This window comes from Mustela nigripes, chromosome 9, assembly GCF_022355385.1.
Source record: "Mustela nigripes isolate SB6536 chromosome 9, MUSNIG.SB6536, whole genome shotgun sequence".
Lineage (NCBI taxonomy): Eukaryota > Metazoa > Chordata > Mammalia > Carnivora > Mustelidae > Mustela > Mustela nigripes.
The window spans coordinates 61269795-61292510 of record NC_081565.1 but is presented as its reverse complement, the minus strand read 5'-3'; the positions used below and the strand labels follow the sequence as shown (position 1 = coordinate 61292510).

The window sequence follows — 22716 nt, the reverse complement described above, 5'->3', positions numbered from 1 at the left end:
TATATTATCTGCTTAAATGGTGAGTGCTTTATCTCCCAGGGTTGTACTTTATAGTTGATCCTTAAGTGTTCTCTTCAGAGACCGTAAGCACTGTATACCAGTTCTGTGGCAGGCATTGTCTAAGAAACGAGTAATCCTGTTTTTACATTTTCCGCAGAAATTACTTAAATAAGAGAACACAATTTGGAAAAATAGGTGTACACAGGAAAGTTATATAGGATATAGATTTACATTTAGCAGCAAAGCATTAATTCAGTTTCTTTTCTATTGCCAAATAAAGATATATGATTAAGATAAGAAGAGCACATGTTTTTCCTTCATGATAAAGTACAACTTTTCAGAACAGAAGCTGGGAGAGTTATATAAGTATGAATTAGTGTTACACTTTCCTTCACTTGCTGAAAAAGATCTTTAATTAAGAAAAAATTCTTAGGGTGCTTACTATAAATTTGGCTGTTTTAGGTGGTCTGAAAAAACATTGATGACTAGCTCTCTAGAAGCAAAACAATAAAGTTGTCATCAGCTGTTGTCACTCACTTTGGGGACTGTCTGTAAGAGGTGTGGCATTAAAAAAAATATTATTAATTACATTACCTCCAGCTGAAAATCACAGGTATATTTTCCCCAAAGTATAAGTCTTTCTCTGAGTGGGAAACACTGCAAGAGCATTTTTTTTTTTTAAGATTTTATTTATTTATTTGACAGACAGAGATCACAAGTAGGCAGAGAGGCAGGCAGAGAGAAAGGAAGGGAAGCAGGCTCCCTGCTGAGCAGAGAGCCCAATGTGGGGCTCAATCCCAGGATCCTGGTGTCATGACCTGAGCTGAAAGCAGAGGCTTTAACCCACTGAGCCACCCAGGTGCCCCTGCAAGAGCATTTTAAACCTACTCTTCTGCTTCAGAGAACTAAAGGTAAAAGAAAGAAGGGTGACTGGGAATTTGATTGTAGCAGCATGATTAGGCTTAATAGTGATAGATGTGGATTAGGAAAAACTCAAGGAATAGTGAATTTATAAACTACCTTTTACGGGTAGAGAACATAAGGAGGCAACCCAAAAATAAAATGAAAATGGTTATTAATGTCCAAAAAAAAAAAAAAACTTAACAATAGATTTTTTTTTTATTGCCTGCCATGTTGGCAAAGATTTGGGTCGTGGGATTCACATTAAATTTTTAGAAATTTTAGCATATTTCAAATTTTATAGTGATCACATATTAACTTTATAGATTGAAAAGGGTCTGAAACATAAATTAACTAGGTCTTTAGTGTATGTGCCTGATTTGTAGGTAGAACTGGGTTTGTGTTATCAGTGAATAGTGACACGAGGAGGAGGCAAAGTATGTTTCACAGACAAGTTAGCAAACTAGGTCAAGGGCAGATATTTAATTCTGATTGCTACTAATTTGCTGCATATCTTAACAGTCTCATTGCCTCAGTTTCTTGTCAGAGCCATTGTTCTGTATTTTAGACCAGAAATCTTGACTTGCACATTTCTCTTACTTCTATCAGGAAATTTTGTTCTGAATATATTTGCAATCTGACCACTTCTCACTGCCTACTTCTGGTCCAAGTCACCATTTTATTTTGCCTGGATTGGTGTAAATTGTTTCTGTGCTTCCAACCTTGTCTTTGATACAATAGTCAGAATGATGAGCCTGCTCAGTGCTCTGCTTAAAATCCTCTGGAAGAGTTACCTTAGAAAACACTGTCATCTTCTTGAAAGGAAACATGTTAGAGTATCAAGAATGAGAATGTATAAGAAGGGGAAGAGTCCCAAATTACTTCCCCTAAACTCCTTTTCTCTGTTTTCCCTCTCTCCACTCTCTTGCTTTATGACTTCCAGTCACATTTACATCCTTCCTATTCCTCGAAGAGCCCAAGAGGCTCCTTGCTGTTGCTTTAGTACAAAATGCTTTTCCTTCAGTTATCCGCATGATTTATTCCCTCTTTCAGGCGTCTGAAATGCTTCCTCACTTACGCTATATAAAATAGCTACTTCTGGGGTGCCTGGGTGGCTCAGCGGGTTAAGCTTCTGCCTTCAGCTCGGGTCATGATCCCAGGGTCCTGGGATCCAGCCCCGCATTGGGCTCTCTGCTCAGTGGGGAGCCTGCTTCTTCCTCTGTCTCTGCCTGCCTCTCTGCCTACTTGTGATCTCTCTCTGTCAGATAGGTAGATAAAATCTTAAAAAAAAAAAATAGCTACTCCTGGTTTCTTCTTCAGCGTGCTTCTGACTTATTTATTGTTTGCTTCACTCCCCTCCTATTAGGGTTTCGCTTCATTCCCTCCTGAATGCCTACTCAGCAGTTAGACATTCGGTAATGGTTCTTCGAGTGACTGGATGAATTTTGAGTTTCTTTTCTAGTGGGTTTTCCCTCTGTGGGAGAGCTATGCATGACACCCTTGTTCTTTGGCCAGGGTAAAAGTAAAGCTGCCTTCCAGGTACCAAAGGTAGTCCGGGAGCTTCTTCTCCTTTCTCACTGCTCAGATTATTCTTTACCTGTCAAGCAATGAGTTTGTTTTCTAAGTAACTTTTCTGTGTGTGAGATCAGTACTTTCCTTTTTCATGCATTTGGTATCATTTTGTGTAAATATTTTAACATTTTGGCATTTATTTCTTTATTCAGTTAGCAAATAGTTATTATAGCAGATGTTACAAACCAGGCTGGATCTCAGACTGGAAATTAGGGTTTACAGAGACAGCCTGCTTTTCCCTTGAGTTTAGAGTTCAGTGTATGGTCAGAAGTGCCAACAACTGTGATAGGCAGCTACTATGAGGAATGCAGGAAGGGAAGTCAAAATACACAGGCTGGCTCACCTCGGCCTACTTGGGTAGGATTGAGAATCTTAACAGTGGCCAGGAGTTTGCCAGGTGAGGAGACAGTTAAAGGCTGCCCTGATGGGAGGGAATGATTTAGGCAGAGGCACAGAGGGTTTTACTTGTTTCGAGAAGCACAAATCAGTGAGCATTGTTGGAGCTTAAAATATAATGCAGGCTGTAGTGGTAGACAAGGCCATGATAGTTATGTAAAGGTTTGATCTAGGTGCTTCTAAAGGATTATGTGTGTCTTGTATAGAGGTTAGACTTTGATCCTGCAGCCCAGCATTGGGCATGCGCATCTATTGTATAGGTGTGAAGGGAAGTGGGTGGGGAGGTTGCCTGGAAGGTTTTTACTTTTGCATGCTTTCTCCCTGAGGCAAAGAGAATACAGAATAACATCCAGTGCTTATATCACAACCCTTGTGCTCCTTAATGCCCATGACCCAGTTACCCCACTGGGTGTTATACGCACCTAATGAATCACTGAACACTACATCTGACACTAGTGATGTAATATATGTCGGCTAATTGACTTTATTTATTTATGTATTTATATTTATTTATTTTTAAAAGATTTTTATTTGACAGAGAGACACCTAGAGGGGGAACATAAGCCAGGGGAGAAGGAGAGGGCGAAGCAGGCTCCCAGCAGGGAGCCTGATGCAGGGCTCAATCCCAGGACCCTGGGATCCTGACATGAGCCAAAGGCAGACACTTAATGACTGAGACACCCAGGTTCCCTGGCTAACTGAATTTAAATTAAGAAAAAAAAATATATATATAATATACATATATATATAATATTTTATGTCATGTATTAACTTACCTATATCCATGCAGATTTTCTCCTTTATATTTAAGTTCCTAGTGGGTGGCAGGATTAATTTGATTCTTCTCACATGTACTTGGTGAGAGAATGCTTATTTAAACCTTTATGAATGATGCTCATGTCTTTATCTGTAGCCCTGATCCATTTTAACCTCTTATTATCCCATAGCATGTTTTCATCTTTATGTATTCATCCCTTCCCAATTTTTCTTTTTGTCAAGCAAATTAAATTTATAAAAAAAAAAAAGGAGAGTTTTGTTCTGAGACTATTTGTTGTTTGGATTGTCAGATACTAGGTACAATTATTGGTTCTAGAAGTGGGATGGGGATAAGACTCCTTTCTGGGGCAGGCAGGCCAGTGCTTCTTACTAATTTTTTCATTCTGTGTGTCTGAAGTGTTCAGTACATATTGAGGGAATCATCCTGGTTTTTGTCAGCAAGATTAAGTTCATATTTTTGCCCATTTTTCTACTTTGATATCCTGTAATCTTTCCTTTCTGAGCTCTAGGCAAACTAAATTCTGTTTTTAACAATACTTCCAGATATTTTCACTGCTCAGAATGCTTTTTCTCTTATCTGGCAAACCCCTGTACCTTCTACTAAGTCTTAACTCTGAAGTCATTTCTGAGTAATTTAGGTGGAGTTAATTACCCCTGCCTGTGTATAGTTTTGTATTGAAGTCTGTTCCACCTCTAGATAGTGACTTCGGATGGTGAAGACAAATCTTACCCTTTTTTCTACCTCTAGTATTTTAGTCTGGCACTTGGTAGTTTTGCAGAATGGGTAATTTGTAAGTTATTATAGGAAAGCGTATTAGGACACTGAACAATCCTATGCTGGGGATGTTGGGCATTGTCCATTCACTACTCATCCAAGGTTAGGCCTTTATACAGTCGTGTGTATGAGAATCTGTTTCAGAACTGGTGCATAGGAACAACACCTTCTGTAAACTTGGAAAGTTAGAAAATTCATTCTCACTAGGAAGGATTTTGAAGAGGTGAGCAATATAATCAGGAATAGGAACTTGGGAGGAGGAATGGCTAAAAACAGGTTCTTTTCCCAAGAGTTTGGGAGAGATGAGGAAGTCTCCCTAATGGGGTGTTAATGAGAATGGTAAGTAACTAAGAGAAGAGTTTCTGCTGGGACTGGGGTGCTTACATGCTGTTTGGGAGAAAATGACCACCAGCCTTAAGCACACAAGAATTCAGTGCTGATGATTGCATCATCTCCTCTGCAGAGACTGCCCCAGCCATCATGGAGGTGGCGGAGGTGGAGAGTCCTTTGAACCCCAGCTGTAAGATCATGACCTTCAGACCCTCCATGGAGGAGTTCCGGGAATTCAACAAATACCTCGCATACATGGAGTCTAAAGGAGCCCATCGAGCAGGTCTTGCAAAGGTGATTATCCTCACATCCTTTAAACCAAGAACAATCACTTGGCCTTTCGTTTTTGCTCTTAGTCTTCATAATATGGGAAATGGTTTATTCCAGAGAATATTTGTAAAATTTGTTTTCATTAATTCATGCAGAGCATTTATTATCTTCAAAGAATAATTGTCTTATTTTTTCTTTTAGCTATTTATGCTAGGTTGTGTTCTAGGGCTTCTTCTTCCTCTTCTTCTTCTTATTTTTCTTTAAAACACGTGTGGCTTCTAGAAACTAAAGAGATCCATGTTTGGGCTCTAGAGAGAGGTGAGAGTATTCATAGCTTTCATCACTTTCTCATAGAGGACAGTTATTAACCTGAAGCTTAACTACTCCCCTCCCTTTCCTCTCTCTCTACCTCCTCTTTTCTTTCTAATTGTTTCTTTCTCTCTTTCCCCTTTTACAAATATAACAGATTTACTGAAATATAATTCACATATCATACAATTTGGCCACTTAAAATGTACAGTTCACTGGTACTCGTTGGCAGTCATTTTCTGTTCCCTGCTATCCCCTCAGCTGTAGGTGACCACTATTTTCTTTCTCTGTAGATTTGTGTATTCTGTTTTCTTTTCAGTTACTTGCTTATCAAGTGTGGAGAGTGCCTACTACATACCAGGTACTGCCGTGTCCTGGGAGATGGGATAGTAAAGACCACATTTCTGCCCCTGTTGAATTTATATTCTGGAGGTAGCTTCTTAGGGTGGTGAGATAAGGACATTTAAGCAGAGGCCCAAAAAATAGAAAGAAACCAACTTTTTCAAGACGTGGGGACAGAGAGAATAGCAAGTCCAGAGGCCTGAAAGCTGACCTGAGCTTCATGTGTGGGAGGAATAGAAAGGTGGTCTGTGAATTTGGGGCTCAGTGAGCAGAGGAAGAGGTTGGTAAGTAAGGTAAGAGCCCTGGAAGGGGCCAGATCATCCTGGGCTTGCTTGGGCTTAGTAAGCATTGGGGGTTTTATTTGAAGTGTGGTGGGAATCATTGATGGGCTTAAAGCAGATGAGAGAAAGACATGATGGCTATTTGTGTGTTTGTTATTTTTGTGACATTATTTTGTTTTTTTTTTTGTTCTGTTTTTTTTGAAAGCTATGTATTTGAGAGAGAGTGTGCAGGTGCACATGAGTCGGCAGGGGCAGAGGGGAAGGGTGGCCAGGGGCAGGGGAGAGAATTTTCAAGCAACTCCCTGCTGAGCAAGGAGCCACAGGGCATTCTCTATCCCAGGACCTTAAGATCATGACTTGAGCTGAAATCAAGAGTTGGTCGTTTAGCCAGCTGAGCCATCCAGGCATCCCAGTGACATTATTTTGAAAGTGTCACAATGGCTCCTACATGAAGAATGAATATTGCGGGGAGACAGAGTGGACTGACTGAGAAGAGTGCTGACGGAGTGGAAAAGGGGAGTCTTGTCAGGGGTTGTTGTGATATGCTGAGGGTCACAGTAAGGCGCTGAAGATTTCACTGCGGGTTTGCACCCATAGATCCAAAGTTAGAACTTTGAAAGAGAGATACTCTATATAATTCATCCTTTGATCACAACCTGAGATGGATTACTATTCCTTGTATAATGGAAATCTATTTCTTTTTTCTTCAGTTTTTTAAAGAAGATTTTATTTACTCATTTCAGAGATAGCATGTGAATGAGGGGGGGAGCAGAGGGAGAGGAACAAGCAGACTCCATGCTGACTGCAGAGTCTGACAAGGGGCTCCATCCCATGACCCTGATTTTCATGACCCGAGCTGAAATCAGGAGTTGGACGCTTAACCAACTGAGCCATCCATGCGTCCCTGGAAATATATTTCAATTAAAAATTTACTTCGTAAGAGGCTAAGGGGTGAGGGAGGGAAAAAAGTCCCCTCAGAAGAGTATGTTTTATTGTACTTACTTCATTTTATTATTCTAAACGTTAAGCTTGTAATCTGGGTTTCTGTAGATTTGTCAGCATCACCTAATGAATCCTGAACTCTGCCAGAGCCTGCTTGACTGTGGCTGGGTCATGGGTTCTTCTTGGAATTCCCACATCCAGCGGGATGTCCAGTAGCATTAAGAGCAGATATCAGAGGAGAGAAGTCCCAGAATGGCAGGGATGTTTCAGTATTCAAGTCCTCCGGCATCTTATAACCCAATTCGACTGTGCTGTTATCTGTCCCCTGAGGTCTGTCGTTTTGTTGTGTATGGTTCAAGTCCCGCCTAGGAAGGGTTTAAAATTTGGGGGATATTAAGTTGAGTGAAAGTTTATTAGGGGTGGGTAAGTGACAGAAAAGGAAGATAAAAGAGGAAACAAAGAGAAAAGTTAAGAGGTTTATAGTGAATTTCTCAGATGAGGGATCCTTAGTTTAACTTATTTATTGAGTTCTTAAAGAACCCACTTTTGGAACCTCAGCACTTCAATATCTTTGATCTGGCGGAAAACCATCTCCCTACTGCCCCCTTCGAGAAAAATCATTTTTGAGTTGAAGAGACTATCATTTCAGGATTATCTAACACATGTAATTTTGATCATAAACTAGCAGTGGGGTAGCAAGGATTTGGGCTTTATTTGAGTGGAGGAAAGTTGGGGGTAACTGGTTGTCCCCTTCTCTGGGCTTTGAATGCAGCCCTTTGTCTTGCTCTTCTCCCCTTTTGTTCCTTGAAAACATAGATTTTACTCTGTTCCACTGAGATTATGGAGTGTGCTGTGGTAGGGTGGCACGTTTAGTAACACGGGAAGGGAAAGCAGCACACATCTTCCCAAGGGTACACCTGTGCCGCTGCTGGCATTCTGTAACAGAATGAGGTTAATGAGAACCACAATTAGTTTTCTGAATGTTGAACAAAACACACCTGAGTCTAGACTTTTTTTTTTTAAGATTTTTATTTATTTATTTGACAGAAATCACAAGTAGGCAGAGAGGCAGGCAGAGAGAGAGGAGGAAGGTGTCTCCCTGAGGAGGAGAGAGACCGATGTGGGGCTCGATCCCAGGACCCCGGGATCATGACCTGAGCTGAAGGCAGAGGCTTTAACCTACTGAACCACCCAGGCACCCCAGACTTTTTTTTTTGAATGAGATTTATTGACAAAGTTGGAGATACTCATTTATTCAGTCTCATGATAATTTTTTTTTTTGCTTCTACTAGGAATACAATGAACTCGTTTTTTGTTGTTGTTTGTTTGTTTTGTTTTCTTTTGTTTCTTGTGGGTTTTTTGGGCCATTTTTGTTACCTTTCACAGTAAGTCACATAAGGTCAGTTTCACCTACTTTTCCTTTTTTTCCTGGAATTTGCAGCAAGAGCAAATGTATAAAATTGCACAAATCAAGTTGTCAAAATTAAAACTGTATTAATGCTGCTAGTTTGCTTTGAGAGTAAGCCCTGGGGACAGAACCACCCATGAGACTCTTTGTTAATGCACCATTTAATGAATTGGTCTTAATTTATGATTTGGAGAAGAGGGTTGAGTAGTTCCAGTAGTAGTGACTTTGGCCTTAGATTATAGTCTGTCTTTTTTTTTTTTTTAATGAACATTTTTTAAGATTTATACTTTAGATTTAACTTTTATTTCCATAATGAGAGATTTGACCCCAAACTTTCTATCTAAAAGGTAGTTGTGAAGTTTGCAAATTGAAGATTCACAGTCTCTTTAAATGTAAAATTTACATTGTTTTTGTGGAGAAAGATTATGAGGAAAATTTATTACATATGAAGTGGGTAAAATTATTACATGACAGTAATCTGGACATAGACTGTCCTGGGCCATAGGTTATGCACATTACATAGTTTTGTGAATAGCCTGGAGAGTATAGACAGTGATCTATGTCCTCAAGGTTCATGAAGAAAGATTACAAGATGCACTGCTCTTCCTCTTATTCCTTCTTCCTCAGTATTTAGATGGTGATAATAGCAACTTATTTCAAGGTAAGTAGGGCAAATACAGGTTTCAGTCAGAAATTTTCTTTTGAGTATAAGGCTCAGGCTGGGATTGGGGAAATGGTGATACAAAATAAAATGTTTGTTTTTATTTTGATACAATAAGAAGGTAAACTTTAGGAGGAATGGGTTACCTTTAGTTAGAGTCATTTTATGTAAAAGTTTAATTTTGGAATCTTTTAAAGTCCTAAGTATCTTGTGCTTCTATTTCCTGCCATTTCCTATGTAAGAAAATCTGAGATTTAAAATTACAGTCCAAAAATAAGATTTTTATTATAGACCTGAAGTTAACAAATTTTTAAAGTTCTGTCTGAACACTTTTATCAAAAGTAAATGAACACATACATGAAATATTTATAAAGATAATGTTTAATTTTCATAAATTTGTTATATTCATTGCTTCTCTAAATTTAGAAGAGAAAATTGCTACAAAACTTTTTTCACAGATAGGAAAATATTCAACTCAAAATATATTAATTTTGATTATAGATATATTTGTTTCTAAACAATGGCCTGAATCAATCCATGTTTCAGTTTTTTGGATTATTTGCACTTATTTCTGATGAAGAGCAAGTTAGTATTTACAACCTTTTCCCCCCTTTCGATATGTCCTGAAGACAATTTGGTGTGTTTATCCATATGCATTTGTTACAATTATCCAAATTCTTTTAAAGTATTGAGTATGTGTTTTAAACAGCATATAATATGATTGTATCTATTCTCATTTTAAACTAACATACCTTGGTGGAAATAAAATGTGAAATATCTCCATATCGCTGATGAAAATTAAATTAAATTTAGAATTGACAGCTCACTTTTCTTTTTCATAGTCTTTCAATCTACATTTGACTATCATTACACAACCTCTAAGAAAGGCTAAAATTTAAATGATCGACAATATAAAGTAATGATGAATATGGGGAGCCCAAGAAAAAGACTGCATACATTGCTGGTGGCAATGTGAAATGGTACAACCACTTTGACAAACATTCAGTAATAACTATTAAATTTGATCTATACATATCCTGCATCCCATAATTTCACTGTTGGGAGTGTCCATAGATATGTGTTTATTTTAGAGAACGGTGTGCTTATATGCAGCAGAAAATGCACACAACAATATTAATAGCAGTGTTATTTGCAAAGTAACAGAATAATCAGAAATAATAAACAAAATAATCAGAAAAAAACAAGTGAGCATTAAATGGTTCCCCATTTATGAATAAATATTTGTATGAAGGAGTACAGTAGGAGTATCAGTGAACTTCAGCTATATAGACCATCATATTTGAATCTCAGAGAAATACTGAATGAAACATAAAAGATAAACCTCAAAGAAGATGTGTATATATGGATTATATTATGTATATTTCCATTCATTTTAAAAACTGGTGCTAGGGATGCATACTCAGGCACCCAATAAAATCATATAAACCCTAGTAGGGAAATGCATACCGTAAATGCTGTGATAATATGTACCATAAATGCTGTGATTGGACAAGAGATAAATGTGTTTGGAGGGCACATGTGGTACTCTGGTGTAGCTTTATAATTCACAGTTACTTATTTGTAATCATGCATTTATTGAAGTGTGCTATCTATATTTTGCAATTAATTTTTTAAAGTTTTTCTTAAGAAATTGAAACAGTTTCTAAAGGTAAATATATTCCAGTTGTAAATCATGACTTAATAACTTTGTCCCTTCTAATTTTTAATCATAAGCGTATATGTTTTTGGTCTGACTGTTTATTGATCTTTTCACTGTTAATAATTAAGTGTTTAAATACTGTTGGTAAATTGGGCATACGGGTGGCTCAGGGGGTTAAGCTTCTGCCTTTGGCTCAGGTCATGATCTCAGGGTCCTGGGATCCAGGCCCCGCCTCGAGCTCTTTGCTCAGTGGGAAGCCTGGTTCCCTCTCTCTCTCTGCCTGCCTCTCTGCCTACTTGTGATCTCTGTCTGTCAAGTAAATAAATAAAATCTTAAAAAAAAAATACTGTTGGAAAAGAGTGGTGTGCTGAACAACCTCATACAGGAACAAAAACATTGATAATGTATGACTCTTTTCGACTTCCTGTTCAATGATGACATGTTGGTAAGCTCAAATTAGCCGAGATGGGTGTAGTTACATCATGGAAATAGGCGAGAGTTACAAATTCAAGGTTTTCTCCATCTTCCCAGAAAACTGATTGTTAAACATTTACTAGCACACCACTCTGCTATTTGCCATGTTGTGTGAGAGATATTTAAAAAAAAATACTAACTGGGCGCCTCGGTGGCTCAGTGGGTTAAGCCGCTGCCTTCAGCTCAGGTCATGATCTCAGGGTCCTGGGATCGAGTCCCGCATCGGGCTCTCTGCTCAGCAGGGAGCCTGCTTCCCTCTCTCTCTCTCTGCCTGCCTCTCCATCTACTTGTGATTTCTCTCTGTCAAATAAATAAATAAAATCTTTAAAAAAAATACTGACTAAACATATATTTGCTTATTTTTTTATTGTAATAATATAAGCACGATTGAACTTCAAGTTATTTTGTGTGTCTTTCAATTTTACTTTTAAAATTGAGAGGCTACTAGTATCAGCTAAAAAATAAGTTAATAAAAGTACTGTTTGGAATAATGCTCAATAAATTTTGTTGTTAAAAAAAAGTCAAAGTAAGGTGATTATTTAGGAGAATACAAGGCATTTCCCTTACTCTGAATCTTCACAGTTCTTCTACACATTTGTTATAGAAATGCTGAGAAATTCTTCATTTCTCTTCTGTTGGAATATCAAAGCTAAATGACTACCTGGAATATTTTCTGGATAATATTTTATTTTATTATTTTATTTTTAGGTGATTCCTCCTCGGGAATGGAAGCCACGGCAGTGCTATGATGACATTGATAATTTGCTTATTCCAGCACCGATTCAGCAGATGGTCACTGGGCAGTCAGGACTCTTCACTCAATACAACATCCAGAAAAAAGCCATGACAGTGAAGGAGTTCAGGCAGCTGGCTAACAGTGGCAAGTGAGTGCATACACTTTGCTATTTTTGCTTTTGAAGATATACATGAACATGGTAAGAAATCAAGTAGACAGAGGAGCTTGTGATGAGAAGTAGGAGTCTCCTGCATATCTTCTTTCAGTTTTCGTTTAAGAGTTTCTGTTTTCTGTTCTTCATGTGGTTGTGTGCTTATATTTAGCTTACCACTAAGGAAGTTATTTCTCATTTTATCATCTTAGTCATATCTGTAAATGTTTTTTTTCTTTTAGTTGCCATGAGTATTTTTGATTTTACACATGATTCACATTTGTTTGGCAAATTTTCTTTGTACGCAAAGTTTAAGTCTTTTTTTTTTCAGCTCTGGGGTAAACTTTTTTTTTTTTCTTGGCTGATAGGACTTTTAACACCCATGCTCCTCAGCACCTTTTATCCTGCCCATGCAGTGACAGCATAGTCCAAAAGGTGCTATGGCCATAGGGGTTGGAGAGTCACTTCACATTTTGGGCTGGAGGAGTAAGGGGCTTGGGGATACTCTACCAACAACGCTTTACGAGCAAGAGGCCATGACATCTCAGCCCCCAAGCCTGCATCCTGGTGGGAGGTGGCAGTGGCTCTTCCCAGCTCTCCATACCTGAGAGGAACAGGGCCAGATGGGGTAAACCACAGGCCCCTAGCTCCACTGATGGTAGCTCCCAATCCTGGCTCCTTCTCAAGGCATAATCCCAGCTCCCATCACAGGACAGGAGAGGTCTCTGCCCTCCTTGGTCCTCAGTGTTAGGCTGAGCCCTCTATACTAGTCAGACAGAGGCAAAGCTGGAAGCAGCAGCAGTGGCAGAAAAAGGAGCAGGCACTGAGTCTGGTGGGTTGTTGGGCCAGCAGCACAGGGCCAGAGGCTCTCCTGAAATCAGTGCAGGCTATCTGTCCTTACAACTCTGGGGCTGGCCACAATGTGGGTGTAGTTGGCTGTAACAGGTACTTGGACACCTTTCTTTCTGGATGCTAGCTGATAACTTGTCTTTGGTTGCTGTCCACTCCTTGGCATCAAAATACCAGATAGTGATGGCATACCTGGTGGCATCGGCTGGTTCCACCTCATGGAGGTTCCACTGATCCGGCCAGAAAATGAGCAGCCCATCAAGGAGTGGCTTGATGTTGGTTGCTATAGGCCAGTCTTCTGGGGAGATTGGCAGCAGGCTGCTATGCACCTTGATGTCCCAGTTCTGATTTAGGTAATAGATAGAGGTGATACAGTGTCCATTGCTGTGGGGATTGACTGTATGCCTTACGTACCCCAGCCTATTGCCTGAGTAAGACACCACCATGGCCTTGGTGTGCCCATTGATGACATAGCCACCCAGCACCCAGTGCAGTGGTGGATTGCAGCATCCACATGGATCATGAGGACCCCAGTGCTTCAGCAGCTGAACTGACGGAGGCAGTGGCTGTTCATGATAGTAACGTCTTCATCCCCTGGGCATGGAGGGTATGGCCTGGGCCTGTAATGCCACCCTCCTCTGCCTCTGCCTCCTGCACTTTATGCAGCTGGGGGCAAGGCAGCTGTGCCTGGCATGGGGCAGGGTGAGACACTGCGGACAGCAGAGGCTCTTCTTGAACTTTCAGTGTGCTCACTGGTCCCCAAGTCCCATGCTGCCTTTGGGGCTTGGGAAAGGACCTGTCAGATTGGTGAGCTTTTTCCTCTGCCCTTTACACCTTTGGTTGTGCCAGCCTCCAGTGCTGCACAGCACAGAATACCCCTGGCAGTGTTTAAGTCTCAAATGATAAATTACATATTTGGAAGATGAGTAATTTGAAAAGGAAATCCTTGAAAGATTTGAAGGGCTACCATATTGTAATTATACCTATTGCCGTGTAACAAATTACCCCAAACCTTATAGCTTAAATCAACAAGCATTTATTTAATATCTCAGCTTCTGTAGTCAGGAATCTGGGAGTGATTTAGCTGGGTGGCTGTGGCTCAGGTCCTCTCATAAGGTTGCTGTCAAGATGTCAGGGGGAGCTGCTGCCATCTGAAGGCTTGACTGTGACTGGAAAAGCCTTTACTAAGATAGTTCCCCATACGTGGCTGTTGGCTAGAGTCCTGGGTTCCTTGCCTCATGGATTGCTTCTCATGTTGTGGCAACCTGCTTCTTCCAGAGCAAATGATCCTAGAGAGTAACCAAGATGGAAGCCACAGTATCTCTTTATGATCTGTTTTTTGACTGTCGCTTCTGCCATATTCCATTTGTTACAAGCTAGTTGCAAAGGGCAGCCCATAGTCAGGGGGTAAGAATTAAGCTCTACTTCTTGAAGGGAGGAGTATTAAAGAATTTGTGAATATATTTAGAAACTATCACATGGAAGGCCTGGGTGGCTCAGTTGGTTGAACGTCTACCTTTGGTTCAGGTCATGATCCCGGGGCCCTGGGATCAACCCCTGTGTCTGGCTTTCTGCTTGGTGGGGAGCCTACTTCTCCCTCTTCCTGCCACTCCCTCTGCTTGTGTTCTTGCTCTCTGTCTGACAAATAAATAAAATCTTTAAAAAAGAATAGAGACCATCACAGTTGTTATTATAAATTACCTTTCTTTTTAAAGATTTATTTAATTAGAGAGAGTGAGAGTGAGCATGTGTGCATGAGTTGGGATGGGGGCAGAGAGAGGGAGAGAGGGAGAGAAGCAGACTCCCCACTGAATGCAGAGCTAGTCACGGGGCTATCATGATCTGAGGACCCCAAGCTCATGATTTAAGCCAAAACCAAGAGTCAGATGCTTAACTGACTGAGCCACCCAGACATCCCTTTAAATTACCTTTTTTTTTTTTTTAAAGATTTTATTTATTTGTCAGAGAGAGAGTGAGCACAGGCAGACAGAGTAGCAGGCAGAGGCAAAGGGAGAAGCAGGCTCCCTGCCAAGCAAGGAAGCCCAATGTGGGACTCGATCTCAGGATGCTGGGATCATGACCTGAGCCAAATGCAGCGGCTTAACCAACTGAGCCACCCAGGCATCCCATAAATTACCTTTTTAAAAAAATGTTTCTGATATGGTAGTTAAGGCTCAAGACCAAAACATTAATTAGGAAAAAAAAACTAAAACCTCAAATCAGCCAATGTGCTGATCAACAAACATCACCATCTAAATTCCCTGGGTAAGCTCTTTGGATGAATTTAGTTGATATGTTTTTGAAATTTTAAATTTATATTTGACATAGTCAGTACTTGATGGTTGAAGAATCTTAATTCTGTGTGTAAAGTTTCAGCTATGGAACACTGTGTCTATTCCAAAGGAATTGGAAGTTTTATATGTATATATTTTTGACTTTTACAAACTGTTTATTTACCGTCAACTTTATTTCCATTTTGTTTGCCTTTCTGGAAGAGAAGCTTAAGACCACTCAGTGGTGTTCCTACCCATTCAGTGGTCTGAGCAGCGGGAGCTGCAGACCAGTCTTCAGTAGCAGACTGAGCACTCCGGTCTTCAGTAGGGAACTGCTAAATAAGAACAGAGAGTGCCTATTCACCTTCAGAGTAGTCTGTGACTTCATGTGGAGTAGCAGTGAATCCAGGAGCTGGAGCAGTCCATTTACCCTGAAATTCCTCTTTGGTCACAGCCTTTTCCACAGTGGCCTGCTCTTTTCAATCTCTTCAGAATCTCTGTAGAAGTAGAGATCAGGCATGACCTCCCATGGGTAATGGTGCCATGCATGTGCAGAACTTCCCTGGCAGCATCCACCACCTCAGACCCACTGAGTGAGCTCCCTTGTTGCAAGAGATGGCAATGTCCACACAACACAGAGGTGTTGGTAGGTAGGTTACGCAGAGTGGTGGTAGGTAGGTTAACATATGACAGCTCTGTAAGAGGCTGGTCTTCAGCCCTGGGATCAGTAACCACTAGAAGTCTCAGCTCTTGGAAGCCTGGCTGGTCTGGTTAGGAAAGGTTTCGGGAGCGAAGCGACTGGCAACAGGAGTGGGTCCAGTAGCAGCAGCAAATTTGAGCACAGCTCCCTAGCCAATATTCCTGGACGATATGACACTGACATCAGCTGGGTTTTCAGTGGCAATAGCGGCATGAGCTGCCAGCAGAAACTTCTCCCAGGATCTCTTCAGTTTTAGGATATAGATGCCATCACTTTTCCTTTTGTAGATGTACTATTCATTTGGAAGTCAAGGTTGGTGCCACGTAAGTGGGTTCCTGCTGCAAGGAATTTGAGGACATCCTCCTCCTTCATTTGCAGAACATCAAGAGCTCCGGATATTGTGAAAATTTCCCTTTAAGTTGCGGCAGGAAGGCAAAACACATCATATGAACCCTTCCCTGGGTAGCGTGGAAAAGGCTTTTAAAAAAAATTATTAACATATAATGTATTATTTGTTTCAGGGGTGTAGGTCTATGATTCATCAGTCTTACACAATAGATAGCGCTCACCACAATGCATACCCTCCCTAATGTCCGTCACCCAGCCATCCCATTCCTCCCAACCCTCAGTCTGTTTCCTGAGATTAAGAATCTCTTATGGTTTGTCGCCCTCTCTGGTTTTGTCTTGTTTCATTTTTTCCTCTCCTATGATCCTCTGTCTTGTTTCTCAAATTCCACATATCAGTGAGATCATATGGAAATTGTCTTTCTCTGATTGACTTATTTTGCTTAGCATAATACCCTCTAGTTCCATCCACGTTGTTGCAAATGGCAAGATTTCATTTTTCGATGGCTGCATAATATTCCAGTGTGTGTGTGTGTGTGTGTGTGTGTGTGTGTGTGTGTACCACTCTTCTTTATCCATTAATCTGTCAATGGACATCTGGGTTCTTTCTATTGTTTGGCTATTGTGGACATTGCTGCTGTCAGCATTGGGGTGCAGGTGCCCCTTCGTATCACTACATTTGTATTTTTGGGGTAAATACCCAGTAGTGCAGTTGCTGGGTCATAGGGTAGCTCTATTTTTACCTTTTTGAGGAAACTCCATGCTGTTTTCTAGAGTGGCTGCACCAGCTTATGTTCCCACAAACACTGTAGGAGGGTTCCCCTTTGTCCACATTCTCACCAGCATCTGTTATTTCCTGACTTATTAATTTTAGCCATTCTGACTGGTGTGAGGTGGTTTCTCATTGTGGTTTTGATTTGTATTTCCCTGAAGCTGAGCGATGGTGAGTACTTTTTCATTTGTCTATTGGCCATTTGGATGTCTTCTTTGCAGAAATGTCTGTTCATGTCTTCTGCCCATTTCTTTCTTTCTTTCTTTCTTTTTTTTTTTTTTAAATATTTTATTTATTTGACAGAGAGAAACTAGGCAGAGAGGCAGGCAGAGAAAGAGGAGGAAGCAGGCTCCCTGTGGAGCAGAGAGCCCGATGTGGGGCTCTATCCCAGGACCCTGGGATCATGACCTGAGCCAAAGGCAGAGGCTTTAACCCACTGAGCCACCCAGGCGCCCCTGCCCATTTCTTGATTGGATTATTTGTTCTTCAGGTGTTGAGTTTGATAAGTTCTTCATAGATTTTGGATACTGGTCCTTTATCTGGTATGTCATTTGTAAATATCTTCTACCATTCTATTGGTTGTTATCTTTTGGTTTTGTTGACTGTTTAAAGCTTGTAATCTTGATAAAGTGCCAATAGTGTCAAAAAGTGTCACTAGTGTCAATAAAGTGCCAAATAAATAAAAAAGATTTTATTTATTTATTTGACACACATAGAGAGAGAGAGCATGCCAGTAGTTCATTTTTGCCCTTGCTTCCTGTTCTTTGGTGATGTGACTAGGAAGAAGTTGCTGCAGCTGAAGTCAAAAAGGTTGTTCCCTCTGTTCTCCTCACGGATTTTGGTGGATTTCTGTCTCACATTGAGGTCTTTCATCCATTTTGAGTCTATTTTTGGTCCAGTTTCATTCTTCTGCATGTGGCTATCCAATTTTCCTAACACCATTTTTTGAAGAGACTGATGTTTTTTTTCCATTGGATATTCTTTCCCGCTTTGTGGAAGATTAGTTGACCATAGAGTTGAGGGTCTATTACTGGGCTCTCTATTCTGTTCCATTGATCTATGTGTCTGTTTTTGCACCGTACCATACTTTCTTGATCATTACAGCTTTGATATAGAGGTTGAAGTCTGGAATTGTGATGCACAAGATTTGGTTTTCTTTTTCAACATTCTTCTGGCTATTTGGGAGTCTTTTCTCGTTCCATACAAATTTTAGGATTATTTGTCCCATTCCTGTGAAAAAAGTTGGTGGTATTTTGATAGGGATTGCATTAAATCTGTAGATTTCTCTAGGTAGCATAGACATATTAACAATATTTGTTCTTCCAGTCCATGAGTGTAGAATGTTTTTCCATTTCTTTGTGTCTTTCTCAGTTTCTTTTATGAGAGTTCTGTAGTTTTCTAAGTACAGATTTTTTGCCTCCTTGATATCTTATAGTTTGGGGTATAACTGTAAGTGATATTGACTCCTTAATTTTTCTTTCTTCTTTCTTGTTGTTGGGCTATAGAAATGCAGCTGATTTCTGTGCATTGATTTTATATCCTGACACTTTACTGAATTCTTGTATGAATTCTACCAATTTTGGGGTGGAATAGTTTGGGTTTTCCACATAAAGTATTATATCATCTGCAGAGAGTAAGAATTTGACTTTGTCTTTGCCCATATGGATGCCTTTTATTTCTTTTTGTTGTCTGATTGCTGAGGCTAGGACTGCTAGTATATTGAATATCAGCAGTGATAATAGACATTAGGAAAAGCTCCAGGTTTCCTCATTGAGAATGACATTCAGTGTGGGTTTTTCATAGATGGCTTTGATGATATTGAGGTTTGTATCCTCTGTGCCTATAGTGTGAAGAGTTTTAATCAAGAAAGAATGCTGTACTTTGTTAAATGCTTTTTTCTGCATCTGTTAAGAGTATCCTATGGCTCTTGTTCCTTCTTTTATTAATTTATTGTATCACATTGATTGTGGGTGTTGAACCAGCCTTGCAGCCCAAGAATAAATCCCACTGGGTCGTGGTGAATAATCCTTTTAATGTACTGTCAGATTCTGTTGGCTAGGATTTTGGTGATCATTTTTGCATCCATGTTCATCAGGACATTTGTCTGTAATTCTCCTTTTTGATTGTGTCTTTGGTTTTGGGATTAAGGTAATGCTGGCCTCATAAAATGAGTTTGGTAGTATTCCTTTCATTTCTGTTTTTTGGACCAGTTTTGGGAGAATAGGTATTAATTCTTCTTTAAATGTTTGTAGAATTTCCCTGGGAAACCGTCTGGTTCGGGCTCTTGTTTGTTGTGAGATTTTTTTTTTTTTTAAAAGGTAGAGGTTTCTCATATTATTATTATTTTTTAAAAGATTTTATTTATTTGTCAGAGAGAGAGCAAGCGAGAGCGAGCACAGTCAGACAGAGTGGAAGGCAGAGTCAGAGGGAGAAGCGGGCTCCCTGCGGAGCAAGGAGCCCGATGTGGGACTCGATCCCAGGACGCTGGGATCATGACCTGAGCCAAAGGCAGCTGCTTAACCAACTGAGCCACCCAGGCGTCCCTGTTGTGAGATTTTTGATTGCTGCTTCAATTTCCTTACTGTTTATGGGTCTGTTCATGTTTTCTGTTTCTTCCTGGTTCAGTTTTGGTAGTTTATAGGTCTCTAGAAATGCATCCCTTTCGTCCAGATTGTCTCATTTGCTGGTGAATGGTTGCTCAAAATGTGTTCTTATAATTGATTGTATTTCTTTGGTGTTGGTTGTGATCTCTCTTCTTTTGTTCATAATTTTAATAATTTGGGTCCTTTTTTCTTTTCGATAAATCTCACTAGGGGTTTATCAATCTTACTAATTCTTTCAAAGAACCAGCTCCTAGTTTCTTTGGTCTACTGTTCTTTTGGTTTCTATTTCATTGATTTCTGCTCTAATCTTTATTATTTCTCTTCCCTTTCTGGGTTTAGGCCTTATTTGCTGTTCTTTCTCCAGCTCCTTTAAGTGTAGGGTTAGGTTGTGTATTTGAAACATTCCTTGTCTTTTGAGAAGGGCTTGCATTGCCATACAAGTCCTCTTCGGACTGCCTTTGCTGCATTCCAGAGATTTTGAACAGTTATGTTTTCATTATCATTGGTTTCCATGAATTTTTAAAATTCTTCATTAATTTCCTGGTCCACCCATTCATTCTTTAGTAGGATGCTCTTTAGCCTCCATGTATTTGAGCTCTTTCTAACTTTTGTCTTGTGTTGAGTTCACATTTCAAAGCATTGTGGTCCAAAAATATTCAGGAAATGATTCCAGTCTTTTGGTACCATTTGAGACCTGACCTGTGACCCAGGATATGATCTATTCTGGAGAATGTTCCATGTGCACTAGAGAAGAATGTATATTCTGTTGCTTTTGGATGGAATGTTCTGAATATATCTGTGATGTCCATCTGATCCAGTGTGTCATTTTTTTTTTAATTAAAAGATTTTATTTATTTGACAGCGAGAGAGAGATCACAAGTAGGCAGAGAGGCAGGCAGAGAGAGAGAGGGAAGCAGGCTCCTGCTGAGCAGATAGCCTGATGTGGGGCTCGATCCCAGTACCCTAAGATCATGACCTGAGCCGAAGGCAGAGGCCCAACCCACTGAGCCATCCAGGCGCCCCCAGTGTGGCATTTAAAGCCCTTATTTCCTTGTTGATCTTTTGCTTAGATGATCTGTCCATTTTAGTGAGGAGGGGATGTTAAAGTCCCCTACTATTATTATATTATTGTTGATGTGTTTCTTTGAAGTTGTCATTAATTGACTTACATAATTGGCTGCTCCCATGTTAGGGGCATAGATCTTTAAAATTGTTAGATCTTCTTGTTGGACAGATCCTTTAAGTATGATATGGTGTCTTTCCTCATCTCTTATTATGTTTTTGGCTTAAAATCTAATTTGTCCGATACAAGGATTGTCCCCTGCCCCCAGCTTTCTTTTGATGTCCATTAGCATGGTAAATGGTTTTCCGCCCCCCTCACTTTAAATCTGGAGGTGTCTTTGGCTCTAAAATGAGCCTCTTGCAGACAGCATATGGATGGGTCCTGCTTTTTTTATCCAGTCTGATACTCTGTGTCTTTTGATTGGGGTATTTAGTCCATTTACATTCAGGGTAACTATTGGAAGATATGAATTTAGTGCAAATGTATTGCCTGTAAGGGACTGTTACTGTGTATTTTCTCTGTTCCTTTCTGGTCTATGTTTTTTTTATCTCTTTTTATCTCTCGTTCTGTTTTCAATGACGGCATAGTTGGATATAGTGTTCTTGGCTGTGTTTTTTCTCATTTAGTGTTGTGAATATATCATGCCAGTTCTTCCTGGTCTGCCAGGTCTCTATGGATAGGTCTACTGCCAATCTAATATTTCTACCATTGTAATGACAGCCCTTTTGTCCCATGCTGCATTCAGGATTTTCTCTTTTTTTTCTGAGACTTGTTAGTTTTACTGTTAGATGTCAGGGTGTTGACCTATTTTTATTTATTTTGGGGGGGGGGTTCTCCGTGCCTCCTGGGTTTTGATGCCTGCTTCCTTCCCTAAATAGGGAAGTTCTTCACTGAAATTTGCTCCAATATACCTTCTGCCCCCCGCCTCTCTTTCTTCTTCTTCTGGAATCCCAATGCTTCTTTTTTTTTTTTTTTAAGATTTTATTATTTATTTGACACACATAGAGAGATTACAAGTAGGCAGAGAGGCAGACAGAGAGAGAGGGGGAAGCAGGCTCCCTGCTGAGCAGAGAGTCCGATGGGGGCCTCGATCGCAGGACCCTGAGATCATGACCCGAGCCAAAGGCAGAGGCTTAACCCACTGGGCCACCCAGGTGCCCCTGGAATCCCAATTATTCTAATATTGTTTTGATTTATGGTGTTACTTATCTCTTAAATTTTCCCCTTGTGATCCAGTAGTTGTTCATCTCTCTTTTTCTCAGCTTCTTTATTCTCCATCATTTGGTCTTCTATATCACTAATTGTCTCTTCTGCCTCCTTTATTTAGCAGTTAGAGCCTCCATTTTTTTTTTTTTAAAGAATTTATTTATTTAACAGACAGAGATCACAAGTAGGCAGAGAGGCAGGCAGAGAGAGGTGGAAGCAGGCTCCCCGCCGAGCAGAGAGCCCGATGTGGGGCTCGATCCCAGGACCCTGGGATCATGACCTGAGCCGAAGGCAGAGGCTTTAACCCACTGAGCCACCCAGGTGCCCCAGAGCCTCCATTTTTGATTCACCTCATTAATATCCTTTTTGATTTCAACTTGGTTAGGTTTTATTTCTGTAGAAAGAGATCCTCAGGTGTCTTCTATGTTTTTTTGAAGCCCATCTGGTATCTTTATAATCGTTATTCTGAACTCCTGTTCTGACATGTTGCTAATGTCCATATTGATTTGGCCCCTGGCATTTGGTACTGCCCCTCTTGTTCTTTTTTGTGAGGTGAGTTTTTTCCATTTTGTCATTTTGTCCAGGGAAAAATAGATGAATGAGAAAACAAAATACTAAAAGGGTAACATGACCCCAGAGTAATATACAGTAAACAAATAAGGGGAGACCCGAATCCATGGGTAAAAGAAAAAGAAAAAAGAATATATCAGGCTGGTGAATAGAACAGAGCCATATACTAGATTTGTATATTTTGTTCTGTTAGAAGAAATGGCACCCCAAAATTTTAAAGAAAGAAAAATACACACACACACACAGAGTAAGGTTAAATATGACTGTAAAATTGAAAATTAAAGAAATATTTTAAATAAGGAATTGATGAGAAGTTGGTTGAAATCAAAAAAAGAAGAAAAATTCAAAAAG

The 22716-nt window shown here is 40.0% G+C and overlaps 1 protein-coding gene and 1 pseudogene across 9 annotated transcripts in view; one reads left to right on the top strand and one right to left on the bottom strand.

The window, feature by feature from the left end:
• The window catches only part of KDM4C (lysine demethylase 4C), a 497442-nt gene that overhangs the window by 38611 nt on the left and 436115 nt on the right, over positions 1-22716 (top strand). For 8 of the 9 annotated variants that reach the window (XM_059411675.1, XM_059411674.1, XM_059411670.1 and 5 more), the window contains 2 exons: positions 4884-5044; positions 11806-11981. In XM_059411675.1, the coding sequence (XP_059267658.1) occupies positions 4901-5044; positions 11806-11981 (320 nt within the window). In that variant the 5' untranslated portion in view covers positions 4884-4900. The remainder of the gene's footprint in view (positions 1-4883; positions 5045-11805; positions 11982-22716) is intronic. The other variant, XM_059411673.1, reaches the window with a different exon arrangement.
• Positions 15335-18022, bottom strand: LOC132024922 (small ribosomal subunit protein uS2-like; annotated as a pseudogene).